Source organism: Odocoileus virginianus, chromosome 9 (assembly GCF_023699985.2).
Source record: "Odocoileus virginianus isolate 20LAN1187 ecotype Illinois chromosome 9, Ovbor_1.2, whole genome shotgun sequence".
NCBI classification, from domain to species: Eukaryota; Metazoa; Chordata; class Mammalia; order Artiodactyla; family Cervidae; genus Odocoileus; species Odocoileus virginianus.
In genome coordinates, this window is record NC_069682.1 from 62136371 (window position 1) to 62154284 (window position 17914).

General features: G+C 41.6%; 1 protein-coding gene and 1 long non-coding RNA gene across 2 annotated transcripts in view; one reads left to right on the plus strand and one right to left on the minus strand.

The window, feature by feature from the left end:
- Window positions 1-17914, plus strand: part of CTNNBL1 (catenin beta like 1) — a 159619-nt gene that overhangs the window by 55810 nt on the left and 85895 nt on the right. The window contains exons 6-8 of the mRNA XM_020892118.2: window positions 4902-4995; window positions 9167-9258; window positions 17822-17894. Coding sequence (XP_020747777.1) covers window positions 4902-4995; window positions 9167-9258; window positions 17822-17894 — 259 coding nt within the window. The remainder of the gene's footprint in view (window positions 1-4901; window positions 4996-9166; window positions 9259-17821; window positions 17895-17914) is intronic.
- On the minus strand, window positions 9256-17826 carry LOC110136412 (uncharacterized). Its single transcript, XR_002313645.2, has 3 exons — window positions 16688-17826; window positions 15206-15340; window positions 9256-9411 (listed from the first exon to the last, which is right to left on the minus strand). It is a non-coding gene; the product is annotated as an uncharacterized lncRNA (long non-coding RNA).

The following is a 17914-nucleotide window of genomic DNA, read 5'->3' on the forward strand; positions in this document are numbered from 1 at the left end:
AACTGCCACTTTTGTCGAATCCAGGACCTTTATTTTTCCTTTGAACTGCTGTGCAGAAAGAAAAGGATGGCGTCGGGGTGTCTTTTGTTTAGAGGAGCATCTGAAGGAAGGCTGTGGCACTTGCTCCTTCTCTGTGTCCCCACAGTGTCATTTGTGTAGTCTTACCTTCCAGAGGTTAATTACAGTGGCCCTGAGCGAGCCTTCCTGCCTGGTCCCTGGACCGATGGTAATTATCATCCTTTGCCTCTGTGAATAGAGGAGATGAGAGAGGAACAGCTAGCTGGTCTGCTGCCTGTAAAACGTACCTAGAAACAGCAGTTCACACAAAAGCCCCCTTTGTGTCTTCTGTATTGCCAGGCCCACCAACAAAAGCTGGCTCTTGCCGATTTTATTGTTTGTTTTGGAAGAAACAGTTCATCCTCAGTCTGGGGAACCATTAAGTAGCTGCTGTATGGGGTTTTCTGTTTGTTTTGTTTAGTTTCTGTTTTATTAAATTATTTTTAAGGTTTTGACTCTTACAGCTTTATACTGGTGGGGCTGGTATGAATCACAAACAAGTGAACATTTCTAGACTCCCATATATTATTTGCTGATCTGCAGCCAGTCAGGAGCCATCAGTAAATGTCAGACAGCAGAACTGGTAGGTGGTCTTCATCTGTGTTTTCCTACCCTTGTGCTGCATTCAGGAAGAAGTTTGATAAGTATTCTCATATTATAAGGGTTGAGTTGTCCTCGTAGTTTTAATTTGGGGCCAATATCAGAGGCCTGGAATTGCATGAGCGGAGGCTAGAGGGCATATAGCAGAATTTATTGTGATGTGCAGTTTGCAGTTATTGCCTTGGTCTTTTTCCCAGCTGGAGGTCCTAGGCAATAGAGCAGCACATTTGTGGGGAGAGAGTGTGGTCCTGGCATTCTCAGGGATCTTCGGGATTTAAAATTTGGTTTACATCCACTGCTATTACTTACACAGAGGCGAATATTTGTGCATTGTAACAAGTTGACTTGGTAGCCTGGAAAATAGACTCTTTCCTGAAGAGTGGAAACACAAGACTGTTTGCTTTGATGACAGTTCCTCAGGCATGCCTCTCTAAAGAAGACTCCTTGAGAGTCATGATTAAATTACAGTCATTTTCCCACTTACTAGCCCCCAAAATTTGCCATGCACTTGGCAATCCCATGTCTTTGCTCACATCTGCCTTCAGCTTGGCAAGCCTGGCTTCCCCTGGACTATTTGGAATACTCCTATTCGTCCTTTGAAGCCTCACTTAAACCTCATCTCTCCTGAGTCTTTTTTCAGACTCATCACCTCAGCAGAATTTGTGTTCCTCTACTACTTCGTACATCTTGGCACTCGTCACATTGGCTTATAGGCATCTTTTTATAAGCTTGTCTTTCCTGAGATGCACTCCCCATCAGGGGAGGGGCCAAAGTGGTGGCTTTGTCACTTACCAGCTGTGTTACCTTGGAAAAGTTACCTAACCTCTCTGTACTCAGTTCCTGCTTCTGTAAAGCACCAATAACAGTAGTAGGTCTGTATATGAGATAGGTTGCAGCAGGCCTAAATTTTGCGTTATAACCATATTACCGCGTGTATCTTCAAAACTTATTGCTTGGTCAAGATTCAGTGGGTGTGTATGTAGGGGTGGGGGAGAGGGTTTATTATTGTTTTTTAAGTATGAAATTTCCAGAACTCATAGTCAGCAGAAGAACCCCAGTCAAACTCAAGAAACCTTGTTGGCAGATTGTGGAAGATAGAAAAAGAATCCTTCCAACCCTCTCATCTCTGCTCATCTGTCCCTTTCTTATTTCCTCCTTTTCTCTTGTATCTACCCTGTCTGCACAAGTGGGAAATACGACTGACTTTGCCCCGAACTTCGTCTCGGTAGAATCTGGTGGGATATTGTTTGGCAGATATGCTAACAATTGGAAATAGCCAATGACTTATCAGAAAACGTCAGACTTAAGACAGTCACGATTTCCAAGGCCTGTGTTGCTGTAGCTGATGCTTTAATCCCTAAGAAGAATTTGTTTTTAGTTTCAGAGTTAGTCACAAGTCCAAAAAAATAGGTGTGAAGGCGGTAGACCCAAGAGTGTAGAGGGACAGAATGCTAATTTGTGCTTCTTACTAGATGATATCCTGTGCTGTGCATAATATAAATATTTTTCTGTGGGTTTTCTCAGCTAACTGTATTTTGACTGCTTTGACCCTCCTGCAATCAGATAAAATTGCATTTAACCCAGCTAAACATAAAGTTTCACACTTTGCAAGCTTAATAAGGCTGTTTGTTAGAAGTTAGATTTTTGTAGCAAGGAAAAAAGATTTTCTCCAGGCAGACCCATTACCAGTAACCATCTAGTTCTGGAATTTGAGTGTGTTGCTTACTGTCTGGCTCAGTGGTAAAGAATCCTCCTGTCAACGCAGGAAACACAGGAGACACGGGTTTGACCCCTGGGTCGGGAAGATCCCCCAGAGAAGGAAATGGCAACCCACTCCAGTATTCTTGCCTGAAAAATCCCATGGACAGAGGAGCCTGGCGGGCTACAGTCTATGGCGTTGCAAAGAGTCGGATACGACTGAGCAACTGAGCATGCACACATTGTCCCCACCATCTTCCAGACAGCCGACTCTGGTAACAGAACGAAGAATCCAGGAAAGGGAGGGAAAATAATGCAGAGACGGCAGCGGTAAGCAATTGAAAGTGGCGAGGCAGTTCACAGAACTGACAAGCAGTGTGATACCCGGCGGAGTTGCAGTGTCTGCTGCTGTAGGATTCAGGGAGATTACAAGTCAATCAGGGTGATTTAGGGAAAAAACAAACTGTGACATGGTTCATGTTTTTCCCCCAGATGTTTTTCTGTTTTCTCTCACATACCCAAATTGTCCAATTAATTAAGGAAAACACTGCAGTGGATTTCTTTGAAGCTTTTGCTGGCTGTGAGATTTGAGAGCAAGATTGTATATCTCCTTGATATATAAGAGGGGAAAACAGCTCTTTCTCCTATTTATAGGAGCTGTCAGTTCTGGCATCAGTATCTCCTCCAATCTGCAGCTAGGGTCCTCACAGTGGGGCAGAAAGGAGAACCTAGCAAATCTGCTTCCTTGGTGATGCAGGTATCCGCAATTAGTCAACAGTTTCAACTTCTCCCCCATCCAATGCTTCCCTCAAGTCTCACCTGGAAAGAGTAAAGAGGCCTTATTTTAAGATGTGCCTCTCTTGCCATTGTTCCATCCTCAGGCTCAGTTTGAATTGTCTGCAGAGTGCCTTGTGCAGAAGTGTTCAGGAAGCATCAGTTGATGAGATCATTTCTTCCCTGTCCTTTCTCTCCTCTCCTTTTCCCCTCACTAGAAGTGACAGGATGTGATGGGAAAAAATAGTCTTGGAGTTGGTCACTTCTGCCACAAGCTCTGTGACTTTGACCGGGCTAGTTAACCCTTTGGACCTTTGTATTCTCACATGTAAAAGCTGTGAGGGATACTTGAGAGTAAATGAAGCAGTGTATATAGAAATACAACTACAGTACACAAAGTAAATGTTTTGTCAGTTTATTTAAATTTAGCAAAATTACCGAATGTCTGGTATGTGTAGTGTTGCACTTGACTTTGAAGAGTGTACCAAGATAAATAAGGGTGCAGCATCTGCCTTCACAGAATTTGAGTTTTTCTTAGTCCATGCAAGAGATGGAACAGTGGATAAACAGGCATCAGAAGAAGGAAAGGGCTATCTGCTTAATTTTTGAACCAGACCCAGGGTAAGGCATGCCGTATAGTTTCATTTAATCTTTACAACTCATTCCTATTTCCTAAGTGAAGAAGCTGAGGCCGTGAGAGAAAGGATGCACCATGGGTATGCAGCAGATCTTGTCAACCGGTATAGGTTTACTTATTGGCTGCGACCTGGAAATCTATTACCAGGTAGATGATCACTTCTTGATTATTAGGATATTAGGAAATCTATTACCAGGTAGATGATCACTTCTTGATTATTAGGATATTAGGAAATCTATTACCAGGTAGATGATCACTTCTTGATTATTAGGTGTTTCTTTAGTTATCTTCCTGGGCGTGCTCCTGGGTTCCCCAGTGGCAGTCTCTGTGTAAGGGCACACATTGTGTCAGAAGGTAGCATGAAGTGGTATAAATCATCGTTTCATCTAAGAGGGAAGCTTGGTTTTTGCTTCTGTTGCCACTGCTTAGTAAACGTGTGGTCTCGGCCAGGTCGCTGATTTCTTGAATATCATCTATATGACATGGCTACTGAGTTTCTTGTGAGTGGTATGTGGTTATATGAATCAAATGAGAGAAATAAAATTGCTTTTTAGGCATTATACATAATAAAACATAAGGCATTTTAATATGTTAAGATTCTTTTCGAGAAGGAGTCAGAAGTTCAAAGGTAATAATTTCGTAAAAGCTTGGTTATGGAAACTTAGAAATAGTTTGAGTTTAACCTGAAGTTTTGAGATCAGTGTCAAATACGGCAAGTAAACTTCCCAACTGAATATCTCTTGTAGTCAAGAAATGTGCTTCTCACTTGAACGAACTTGTGACTTGAGAAGGCATTTTCGTAAGGTGTCTTAATACTCTCTAGAAGGAGCACACAACTTGATTTCAGAAGGCCTGGGTTCAAGTGCTAGCATGTAACTCATTCAGTGTCACCGTGGATTTTACCTTGTCCCCATAAGCTTCAGTCTAAAGTTAGGGATAATGAGGCCCTGCTGTTTCTTGGCCTTGGGGTGACTGCATGAGTCAGAAGAGATCTTGGGGTGCAAAAGCACCCTGCAGATCACAGGTGGAGTTTGTTTACTTTGCTTGTTCAGTAGAGAAGGGGGTACAGGAGTGGGAACATTTTGGAGACCATCCTGTGACATGTATCCCTTTCTCTTGCTTCCCTGATACACAGGTGGACGGGCAGGTGGTCGCATTGCTCGTGCAGAATCTGGAGCGTCTGGATGAGTCTGTGAAGGAAGAGGCGGATGGTGTCCACAACACTCTGGGTAAGGGGGAGAGTGGCCAGCACTTCCTGAGTTTGTGTTTGTTTTGGGGGTTGGCACTCATTTCCTTCTTCCTTTGTAATAGAGTCAACAGCCAGAGGGTTTTCTTTTTTTTCTGCTCCCAAACTGCCTGTTCAGAAATGAAGACCCTTGTGTAAATTTCATATAACTGCTGCTTTGGTTGGGCTTTCAGGTAATAAAAGCAGAAATCCACTAAGTAGATGACCTTCCTGGGCAAAAACGGCTGGCTTCTCTGAACAGGCCTTTGTCTCTGTCTCTAAAAGTCAGGATGAAGTCTATGCAGGATGGATTCTTTTTTTTTTACCTTTGGAAAGTATATATTTTAGGATTTTTGTGTCCCCTTCTATTGGTTTTTCTTCCCATTTCTCTGCAGTGGAACTACAAACTTTTGAACCACTGTGTATAGGCATACCTCATTTTTTGTGTGTGTACTTTATTGTGCTTTGCAGATGTTACATTTTTACAAATTGAAAATTTGTGGCAACCCTGCATTGTCAGATGATAGATAGCATTATTCACTAATACGGTATTTTTAAATTAAGGTATGCATGTTGGTTTTTAGATATAATGTTATTGCACACTTAGTAGACTATGGTTTAGTGTAAGTAAAACTTTTATATGCACTTGGAAAGCAAAAAATTCATGTGATTCTCACTTTATTGTGATATTCACTTTATTGCAATGGTCTGGAACCAAACCCACAATATCTCCAAGGTACACCTTGGATGTACACCTGTTACCTTGGATTTTACCTTGTCCCCTTAAGCTTCAATCTAAAGTTAGGGATAACGCCTAACTTTATAGGGCATTTTATTTGAAAAAGAGTTAGTATTTCCTTCCCTTCTTTTTTTTAAATTTTTTAATTTTATTTATTTTTTTTCATTTATTTTTATTAGTTGGAGGCTAATTACTTTACAGTATTGTAGTGGTTTTTGTCATACATTGACATGAATTAGCCATGGATTTACATGTGTTCCCCATCCCGATCCCCCCTCCCATCTCCCTCTCCACCCGATCCCTCTGGGTCTTCCCAGTGCACCAGGTCCGAGCACTTGTCTCATGCATCCAGCCTGGGCTGGTGATCTGTTTCACCCTAGATATATACATGTTTCAATGCTGTTCTCTTGAAACATCCCACCCTCGCCTTCTCCCACAGAGTCCAAAAGTCTGTCTACATCTGTGTCTCTTTTTCTGTTTTGCATATAGGTTTATCATTAGCATCTTTCTAAATTCCGTATATATGTGTTACTATACTGTAGTGGTCTTTATCTTTCTGGCTTACTTCACTCTGTATAATGGGCTCCAGTTTCATCTATCTCATTAGAACTGATTCAAATGAATTCTTTTTAATGGCTGAGTAATATTCCATGGTGTATATGTACCACAGCTTCCTTATCCATTCGTCTGCTGATGGGCATCTGGGTTGCTTCCATGTCCTGGCTATTATAAACAGTGTTGCAATGAACATTGGGGTGCACGTGTCTCTTTCAGATCTGGTTTCCTCGGTGTGTGTGCCCAGAAGTGGGATTGCTGGGTCATATGGCAGTTCTATTTCCAGTTTTTTAAGAAATCTCCACACTGTTTTCCATAGTGGCTGTACTAGTTTGCATTCCCACCAACAGTGTAAGAGGGTTCCCTTTTCTCCACACCCTCTCCAGCATTTATTGCTTGTAGACTTTTGGATATTTCCTTCCCTTCTTATGTGTACTTTACCGTGTAAACTGTGAGTCAGTGTATTGCTGTTAACTTGCCTGTCCCTTTATCATATGTTCATTTAAGTAGATTCCTCTGCAATATTTCCCCCCCTCCTCCTCAAGTCTCCCCAGTCCTTCCTTCTGCAAAGTTGATGAACCAATAGTCTGTTTAAAATTGTGGTTTGGAGTAGTGCTGTTTATCACCATTTGCTGTCTTATAAAACCAAAGGTGACATATCTGTAAGCAGAGCTTGAGAAATGAACAAGGCCCAGCAGAAGTAGAAATTTTGATGAGGTTAGATTTCCTCCCAGCTCCTTGGTGTCTACCACAGATTTCTCTTGCGGTTTTATACTCTCCACTGGGAAATTATCATAGAGGAGGAGGAAGACAGCACCTAGGGAGTAAGAGAAGAGAGAACACAACAGTCTGTGATCTGGGGGTTGGCTGTAGTCTAGAGCCAGAATTTGGCATTGCCATCTGTCAGCCTAGTGCTGAATTTCGCTGAATAGAAGGCTTATCAGAAGTTTTAACGGACTGTTTATAAAAAGAGCCTGATGTAATGGGAAAAGCACCAGCCTGTCAATCTGTGATCTGTGTATAGTGTCAACTTGGTCCCTTACCAGCAGCTCAGGAGATTCATCCCGCTCTTCCCTACGAAGCATGTGATGTTTGTCAGGCACTGTTCTAGGCCACTGGGTACATTAAAGATGAATTAGGCAAAGTTCTTAAGAACCATACTGATGGGAAAGTCTTGAACAGAAAGGAGAGATAATACAGGGTATTGTAATAGTATAATAGGAATCAGTGGGGAGCCCTACTGAAGAGAAGAGGAAGGGTCTCCAAATGGCTGGGCAGGAGCAGGTAGCTGATTGAGGCTGAATATGAAGAGAGGTGCATTTTGATGGAAAAATGTGAGCCAGACCCTCAGGCAGGGCAGTATCGTTTGTCAAGTCACGAATGGGTAAGGGCTTTGGGGAAAGACTAGAAATGTGCTGTGACAGCGAGAGGTAAAGATGATGGGAGATGGGACCAGAGGAGTAAGATTGTCCAGACTTTGGAAGACCTTCTAAACCTTGGCAAGATGCTTGGAGTTTATTCTAGTGGACAATAGAAAGCCACCTGAAGTGTAAGCAGAATAAGACAAAGGCATCAGAGGTTGAACAGAATGAGCCAGTTTCTTAGAAAACGTGGAAAGTAATGCAAGGTATTGAGATGATCGCCGTCGCTCAGGTCTTACTGCCGCTCTGCAGTCACAGCTTTGCCTCCACTCCCTGAGGGCTGCCTGGCCTCCTTTAAGTTGCCACTGGCGAGGCTGACGCGGGCTGGAGAGTGAGGACGAAATAGGAGGTGTATTGCTTCCTTCAGCCTTTTCTCCGGAAGACTCAGGCCTGCTGGGTGTTGTGCTTAGAGAGCACAGAGCTCCATCTGCTCCCTGGTAGTAACATATCCAGGCGTGGGGAGCAGCAGGAAGGAAAGGAAAGCACTGGATGTATTAGAATGAGGGTTTGGTTTGTATGGGCTTGGATCTGTTTTTGGCTGTGCTAGGTCTTCGTAGTGGCACGTGGGCCCTTCATGACAGTGCGAAGGTGCTTCCCTAGCTGCATCACAGGCTCTAGTTGTGGTGCATGGGCTCTCTAGTTGCAGCAAGCAGGCTTAGTTGCCCTGTGGTGTGTGAGGGTCTTAGTGCCCCAGCCAGGGATTGAACCCTCATCCCCTGCATTGGAAGGTCAATTCCTAACCACTGGACCACCAAGGAAGTCTGTAGTTTTTTTTTTTTTTAACGTCCTTTTTTTTAGTCCCATAATCATACAATCACTTTTTTTTTTTTTTTTGGCCTCCTCATTTAAAATTTTTCTATTAAACAGCAATGTGCCTGTTGTAGGAGATAGCAGGACCAATTATATTTGCTTCTGAGTACCTGACAGTTACCTCTGCCAGCATGGCCTTTCCTGTCTATGCACCTTGTTTTGTTCAATTAAGAATATCATGCTGCTTCCCTTGTAGTATCTGAAGAAAGAGATCTGAAAAGGGGTGAGTCAGGAGAGGAAGAGGCTCTGAATTCGTCCACTGATTTTTCCTAATAAGGCTTCTGCCTAGCCCCCTGTCTCTTCTGTCACAGGTCTCAGGGACTGTAGTACTGTGACAGTAAGAGGGCCTTCTTAGGCAGATACTCACACCTTTGTGTATTCCACTGTAGTGTTCTACACAGCAGAAAACCTTCGCTATTCCTTTAGTGAATTCTGACAAGTTCAGTTATGAGTTTTACTTGTAACATAACTTGAAGGGGAAAAAAAAACAAACATAGCATGTCCCTGGTTAATCTAAGAATGACAACACCGCATCTGGCTGGGAGGAACATAGGCCAATAGGAGGAGGAGTGTAATGTCTGGCATGGGAAGCAGGCTGCAGGTGGAAACAGAGTTGCCCTCCCAAATGAAGGCTGTCTGTCTCTCTGCAGCTATTGTGGAAAACATGGCTGAGTTCCGGCCGGAGATGTGCACAGAGGCCGCCCAGCAGGGTCTTCTGCAGTGGCTGCTGAAGAGGCTGAAGGTAAGTCTTTGCTGTGTGCGTGGCTCACGCTGGGTCGTTGGCACAGGTTGTTATTCCTGGGCTGTGTGATCTCGTTTGGGAATCTTTTGGCCAATGTTGCCTCTTTCCTTGCTTCTCTTCTTTCATTTGTTTTAAAAATCGCCTTTAATAGCCCTGAAAATAATATAAACATGTTGTCAACACAAATTCACATAGTACAGAAGGTTTATACCAGAAATAGAATTTCTCTTCTGCTGATTCCTTCTAGTTCTACTTCTCAGAGACAGCCACTGTTAACAATATTTTATCTATCCTTCCAGAAATTGTCTGTGTAAATAGGAGTGTATGTGTGTGTTTATATGTGTTTCACAAATAGAATTATACATTATTTTCTTTTGCAAGTTAATTTTTTTTTTCACTGAACTAGTGGCTGCCTAGTATTCCATTTTATGGTTGTGCCAAATTAATGTAACCATTCTCCTGTTCATAACAGTTTTTTACTGTTAAAACAGCACAGTAGTGAGTATTCCCATGTACACACACACACTGTTTTGTTTTCTTTTTTTTGCACACTTTTGTCAGTTTATCTGTAGGATAAATTCCTAGAAATAGAATTGTCCAGTTAAAGGGTATGCACATTAACATTTTTGATAAATTTTGCAGAATTGTCCTCTATTAGTTGCTCCACTGAGTTGAGATGTCTATTTCCCCTAGCAATATTGGGCATTGTCAAATTTAAAATTTTGTTAATTTGATAAGTGAAAACTGTTATTTTATTTTAATTTGAAATTTTAAAATCAAGTACAAAGTGTTGGCTTTCACCTGTTTATTAGGCAGTTGTATTCATCTCTTTTAGCTTCCTATTTATATCCTTTGTTCATATTTTTGTTGGATCATTCATTCGCTTTCCTTGTTAGCATAGTCCTTTTGACCATTTAGCGCCTGTACCATAGAGTGAATGAGGAAAGGGAGAGGTAAGGGCTTCTCTCAGGTAAGGGCTTTCTCTCTCATCCCAAAGATGTGATGGGAGGAAGTTTGGAACTACTTAATACTGTAGTACTGAAATATTCTGGGCAAGCAAGGATTCCCAGCCTTTTCAGTGAGAAAGAGGCACTTGTTTGTGGCTGGAATGATTCTTTGGGTAGTCCTGGCCTTGCTGAGCTCTAGAGGGTCATAGAGATGCAGGAAGTCTGAGGTGCATCAGGTGCAATTTATCCCTACCCCGCTCCGCCCCAGCACTGTCTTGGCAGGGGTGAGGAGGAAGATTCTGCTTAAGATATCATATGTCCGCCTGGTTCTCTCTCTTTCTGACAATTTAGGTCTTCTCAAATCCTTCTTATTTAACCCTTTGTTGCCACTAAATCTGTAACATAGACTTGCATTAACATGACTTGAGGACATTCAGCTTGCTTGCGTGTTCTCCTCAGTGGGTAGGGGCACACTTGCTGGTATAAGTATAAACTTAATGCGTAGTTCAGTAGACTGCAACTTCCTATCCCCACACACACACCCTCACCTTTCCTTTCAGGCAAGAGTCAAGTCATTGTCATGAGTGAAATGCAGCTTCTTTTGACCTCCTCTCATGAATCTTTATGTCCTTTGGTTTCCCCATGTAACTCACATCTCCCTCAGTTTCTTCGTTCCTCGATAGTCAGCAAAACTTTATTCTCCAAAGCCTTGAGATATTTTGGGAATGAGGAGTAGGGGAGAGGAAAGTAAAACACAGAGTTAAGGTGATGGGATAGATGGCAGGGACCTGAGTCTTAATAGGATGGCCACAGGTTGGGGCCTCAACTTTATACAAAATAATCCAATAATTTTTATCTTTGTGAGGTCAGGGCCAATTTTTCCCAGTTGCTTGAGGCTTGATACTGAATCAGGGAGTCTTCGTTAAACTAGAATAGCCGGCCTCTTCTGCCTTTTGAAAGGTGTTGAAACTTGCGGGTCTTTTTATGAATTGGTAACAGAAAGGGAAATTGAGACCTTTGGGTGTTTGGTTGAATTCCATTACTCTTATGAGAGTAGTAAAGAGGCCCATTTGGCTGTCTTGCAAGCTTTTGACTCTTACCTTTCAGGCATAGTATTTCTGTGATCCTCGGGGCACAAATAGCCATGTTGTTATCTCCAAAACAGTTTTTCAAAATTTGGGGGTATCTAACCATTAAAATGCTATTTGGTTATTTTACTAGTAAGTGAAAATTCTTAGAAAATTCTGTGCTGACCAGAACATTAATGAAAGTTCTGCTTCAGGGTGAGGCCAGCAAGAAGGCATGTCTTTAAAAGCAATGTCTTGCTCTTATTTCTCATAATCTGGGGAAGTGCTTATCATAATCTTCACCATCATAATCTTGGTGAATCAGATTGAATGATGGACCCAGATCCTTACTTTCACAGGTAGAACTTTAAAAAATACAGATTCCCAGACGTACTTTCTCAGTCTCTGTCTTCAATGTATTTTAGACACGTTCCCCGTGTGATTATAAATGTACAGTGAATTATAAGATCCACTGGTCTCTAGAAATGTGAGCATTTTTATTACCTGTTTTTGTTCAGTACTACTCCAAAACTAATTTAAAACTTCATTTCCATTATGCCATTCCCTGTTCAAGAACCTTCCTACAGTGATGCTAATGCCCTCTGCATCAGATCCCACAGTCTCTGCCTACTTTTTAAGGCCCCTTACCCTGGCCTGATCTGACCCTTCCATTTCTCAGTTTTGAAACATTGGCCTTTTAATTTTCAGACATGCCTCTCTTTACCTGCCCCCTTTGCAAAGGTCAGTATTTTTGACCTCTATGTCTTTGTTCATGTTCCTCCCTCCACCAGGAATGACTCCTGCCTTATGTATTTCTAAATTTTAGGTAACCTTCATTAACCAACTTAAACCCCCTACTCTTCCATATTGTTACCACCATTTTTTGAACTGGAAGGAATCTTATAAGTTCTAGAAAAAATTAAAAATCAAGACCTGTAGAGATTAAGACAGTTAAGATTGCCCAAATTCATGTAGCTATTTAGAAATAGAGCTAAAATTAAAACCTAAGCTTCCAGACTTTTTCCATGTACTCTTCCCATAGCACTACTCTGCCCATACTGCCCTCTTTCTTTTCTGAGTATGTCTTTTTTTTTTTTTTTCTTTTCTTGTTGGTTCTGTTCTGGGACTTAGCAGATCTGGGTTCTAACATATGCCTATAGCTGAGTGAAACATACCCTCATGGAGTACCTTTTCTTCATCACCTGGGAGACTTTCATATTATTATGTGTGTTCCTGGTCTTTCTCCAAATATCCTTAAACGCCTTAACAGCACGGACTAGGACTCCATCATATGTGGCATCTCTTCCCTATTGTTCTCTGGGTGTGGTTCCCAATGAGGAGCGTCAAAATTACCTGGCTGCTTGTTGGAAATGTACATTCTTGAACCCACCCCAGACTCACTAAATCTGCCCAGCTTGGAGTGGAGCCAGCAATCTGTGTTTTAACAAGCCCTCCAGGAGATTCTGATGCGTGCTGAAGTCTGAGAACCCCTTCCACGTTTACATTGCTTTATAAAATCTTGCTACCTAACTGGTCATCCCACTGTTTATTCAGTAGTCCTTGACTAACCCCTAAGTGAATGGCACATTAGTGAGTCTCCTTTTGGTACTAGTAGCCTAGCTAGCAGTATATAGAGATACTTAACGGATTTTTTCATTCACTAAATGAAACCTTACTAATTTGTGCTGCTAATGAGGATAAAACTCATTTCACAGGATTGCATTAAAAGGTTTAACAGGTAAGCAGATAACTGTAGTGTGAGAGACGCTGCACCATAGTTCACTTTTAATGGGGAACACAAACTTATTAGGATATTGTGTACTATTGAAAATAATACCAAAACTTTTTTCTTTTTTAAAGAAACAAAATTCAGATTCCTTTTTGTTTCCCAATTAAATCATTGCTTCAAAAACAGTTGCAATATTCAGCATTGAGCTCATGAGTTGAGAATTGGCTACAGTATACTACATGTACAACTGGTTGATGCTAAGTCCTTAGCCTCTTATGAGCAGGAGTTGGGATGTTTATAGGGCACAGATTGCTTTGACGATTGTACAGGACTGGAGTCATGTCTGAACCTGCCCCAAGTACCAGAGGTGAGCTGCAGAAATAATTTGCAGCTTCTGGCTGCGGGTGGTAGCATAATTGTCTTGTACTTTCCAAAAAAGCAGCAGCTCCCCAAAAGGTGAAGTTTAATTTTATTCAGGGCTGGCATGTGCTGAGTACAAACCTATGCTTGACTCTCTAATTACTCTGACAGCTGAAGGATTTAGGATCACCAGGCTCCTGGATGGAGGAGAGCCCCAGAAGCTCCAACTCCCATTGGGTAACTTTGCAAAATCCAAGAGAAGATACCTGGTAAATGAATTCTCCCTCCTCTGGATTTTGACTAAATGTCCTTGTAATTTGGCAGTTTGGTATTTTGCAGACTTGGAGACTGTCATCGCTGAGTGAGATTTAAACAGAAATAAAACTTCCTTGGTGACTTTTGTCTTTGGCTAGACATGAAAGATTAGTCTCCTTTTTTCCCATTGAGCCCACGGTTTCACTCAATATAAGAGATATCAGGCAGGTTAGAGAGGCAGAGTAATTTGGCCAAGATCACATAGCTAGTCACTAATGTGTAGAACTGAGATTCTAACCTGGATATTTCTGATCCTGGTCATCAGAAAAACATGTAGCACCTACTATGTGTTCAGTCTCTTACTCATGTCTGACTTTTTGCAATGCCAGGACTGCAGCACACCAGGCCTCCCTGTCCATCATCAACTCCTGGAGTTTACTCAAACTCATGTCCATTGATTTGGTGATACCATCCAACCATCTCATCCTCTGTCATCCCCTTCTCCTCCCACCTTCAGTCTTTCCCAGCATCAGGGTCTTTTCCAGTGAGTCAGTTCTTTGCATCAGGTGGCCAAAGTATTGGAGTTTCAGCTTCAACATCAGTCCTTCCAGTGAATATTCAGGACTGATCTCCTTTATAGTCCAACTCTCATATCCATACATGACTACTGAAAAAACCATAGCCTTGACTAGACAGACCTTTGTTGTCAAAGTAATGTCTCTGCTTTCTAATATGCTGTCTAGGTTGGTCATACCTTTTCTTCCAAGGAGCAAGCGTCTTTTAATTTCATGGCTGCAGTCACCATCTACAGAGATTTTGGAGCCCCCAAAAATAAAGTCTGCCACTGTTTCCACATCTATTTGCCATGAAGTGATGGGACCAGATGCCATGATCTTAGTTTTCTGAATGTTGAGTTTTAAGCCAACTTTTTCACTCACTTCTTTCACTTTCATCAAAAGGCTCTTTAGTTCTTCTTCACTTTCTGCCATAAGGGTGCTGTCATCTGCATATCTGAGGTTATTGATACTTCCATATTGTGTTAGGTACTTCCATATTGGGCTTTCCTGATGGCTCAGTGATAAAGAATATGCCTGCCAATGCAGGAGACCTGGGTTCAATCCCTGGGTTGGGAAGATCCCCTGGATTAGGAAATGGCAACCCACTCTGGTATTCTTGCCTGGGAAATCCCATGGACAGAGGAGCCTGACAGACTATAATTGATGGGGTTGCAAAAGAGTCATATACAACTTAGTGACTAAACAACAGCAACTTCCATATTATTTAATTCTCATAGTAACCCTCCAAAGAAGATGTTATTTTGTCTCCATTTTACAGATTAAAGAAACTTGAGACCAGGAATGTTACTTCAGTCATAGATGACCATTCTTAATTCATGGTGCCATCAGTATCTCAGTAATTTTTTTATAAGGTTCTATGCCAAAAAGGACCTAACAGTCCCATTCAAGGTAGTTAGATGCAAACAATTTCATACATATTTATGTCCTAAGAATTTAGTAGCCATTTGAAAAATGAAATGCTTGGATTAAAATATATTTTTTATTTCATTCTTAAATACCACAACTACTTACCTATAGATGTGTGTGCCTTTTGAGTACTGTACAACTTCTAAAACCTTGGAATCAGATTGAACGCCACCATCTTTGTTTCTTCTCCACATTGATTTTCACACAGCTCTTTTATCACAGTAACCATCCAAAGCCAGCCTGTCAAAGAAGGGATATCATCAAAAGAAACAGTACCTGGAGCTAATGGTTAATGCATTCACTGTTCCACAGGTGTCAGATGTCACTGTGCTTTTCTTGGAAATGTGAATCCTTGGAATCTCCTATGGATTCAATGTGGTGTCCCATGGCACACGGTTTGGGAACTACAGACTTTGGGTTACATACATAGTACGTGCTTATGAGTGAAATCTAGATGTGTCTGATCCTAGATTTATATCCTTTTTTTTTTTAATATACATGTATTACTTGATAAAATTAATTTTAATTCAGTGTAATCTTTTAAATGATGTAACAGTGGATGAGGTTCATGCAAATTCACCTCTGTTTGCTGTCATGTTTAATTTTTTGTGTTAATATTTAGCAAATGCCTAATAAATAACTTGTTGGGAAAAGAGGGAAACCTTCCCCCCTACCTTGGAGACAGAATTTTATAAAATCTAATAAAAGTCAAGAGTCATTAGAACCACAGAAAAGCTATTGCTCTAGGGGCCTGATATCTTTTGGTCTTTCACTTGAGTGTATTTTGTTTGAACCAAGAACCTTGACCCTTTAAAAGCTGCATATAAGTTGGTATGGCTTAAATCACTTAACTAACAATAAATATATAAATCCATTGCTCAGTCATGTCTGATTCTTTGCAACCCCATGGACTGCAGCGCACCAGGCTCCCGGAACTTGCTCAAACTTGTGTCCATTGAGTCAGTGATGCCATCCAACCATCTCATTCTTTGTCATCCCCTTCTCCTTCTGCCTTCAATCTTTCCCAGCATCAGGGTCTTTTCAAATAAGTCAGTTCTTTGCATCAGGTGGCCCGGGTACTGGAACTTTAGCTTCAGCCTCAGTCCTTCCACTGAATATTCAGAACTGATTTCCTTGAGGATTGACTGCAAGAGTCCTTGCAGTCCAAAGGACTCTCAAGAGTCTTCTCCAACACCGCAGTTCAAAAGTATCAATTCTTCCGTGCTCAGCTTTCTTTACTGTCCAACTCTCACATCCGTATGTGACTACTGGAAAAAGCATAGCTTTGACTAGACGGACTTTTGTCAGCAAACTAGCCGTGCTCATAACTTAAATAACATGAGTGATTTTATTAGCAGATTCTTCATTCTGATAGAGATACTCACCCCTTGGCTTTTCACTTTTGTGTTTTGATTTGTATAAAACTGTTTTTCTTAAAGTGAAAAATGCCACAGTTTGCATTTAAACACTGGCTGTTGTACTGAATTTCCTGAAACAAGACCTTAAGCTTGCCCAGGGAGCATACCTTGCAGTCAGCACACGTAAGACCTTGTATTTACAGATCTTTTAACCTGAGATGGGTCATACCTGGTCAGCCTCCAGAAGCCCTGTGGGGTGCACTTAGGCTTGATGAGGAAGACGTGCAGAAAGAACTGAAAAGATGCTGGGTGTTGCTTCATTAGGGGCTAGTCTTCCTTCTTAAGTGCAAAATCAATGTCCAGACAGAGCTGTGAATGGTGCTAAGGGGATGGCGGTATTAGCTTCAAGATAAACACCTCCCTTGTCCTTTCCAGGTACAGTAATTATTTGTCAGTTCAAAAACCTGGATAGATAGCAGGGTTGCTGCTGATTAACAACTGTTATTGTGCCTGCATTTTAAGGATCTAGTAAATAAAAACACATCGATGAGGCTCACACTCCTCTCTGTGTCCCTTTGTCCACGGGGCATCATTAATGGTGAGGCACTTGAGTCTCACTGCAGGAGCAACAATGTGGGTGACCATGAAAGATGGGCTCTGCAGTGCATGTGTCCCCTCTGCGACTCCAAGTAGCAGAGCATGCAGCAGGGGAGGAATTGTGGGTAGTAATTTGGGTGTTAAAATATTAACACATTTCTGCATATTTAATGTGGTTTCCTTTTTAAATAGTAGGCAGATTATGGCCCACGAGCAGATAGGTTTATGATTTCAAATTAAATTTTAAGCATTAAGAAAAATTAAAAATCCAAAGAGGAACTACTTTGTTACAAAGACATTCAGCTAATCTAAATAAGAACTGGCTTTCTTTTCAGCTTCTCTGATCATCTGTCCATAGGCTAATTTACAGCCTAATTTTATGACCGTCACTCATGACTGAAGCTTCATGATAGATTTTAGTTTTAAAAACTTTCATTCATCTACTTTGCATTTGAGTACATATTATGTGCTTGACCATAGTCCCTAGACTCACAGTAGGGAATCTTCACAGAGGAGGTGACGTTTGTATCTGGGCATTAGAAGTGTGAGGACCGCTGTGTACATAACGCTATTTATGGTTTTACTGGGCAGTACTGGAGCCTGGTCTCGACAGCAGAGGCAGACTTTTTTTCACCCATAACCTACTTTTTCCCTTTCTCACTTCTCCGTCTCTCCAACTCAGATCCTAATACTTGTGGAAAAAACTGTCCCAGGGAAGGAAACAAGGGCCCTTAACATATTTCTCCTTTCTCCTGTTTCCGCATAGGCAAAGATGCCCTTCGATGCCAACAAACTGTATTGTAGTGAAGTGCTGGCCATATTGCTCCAGGACAACGATGGTGAGGCTCCCTCTCGGTAT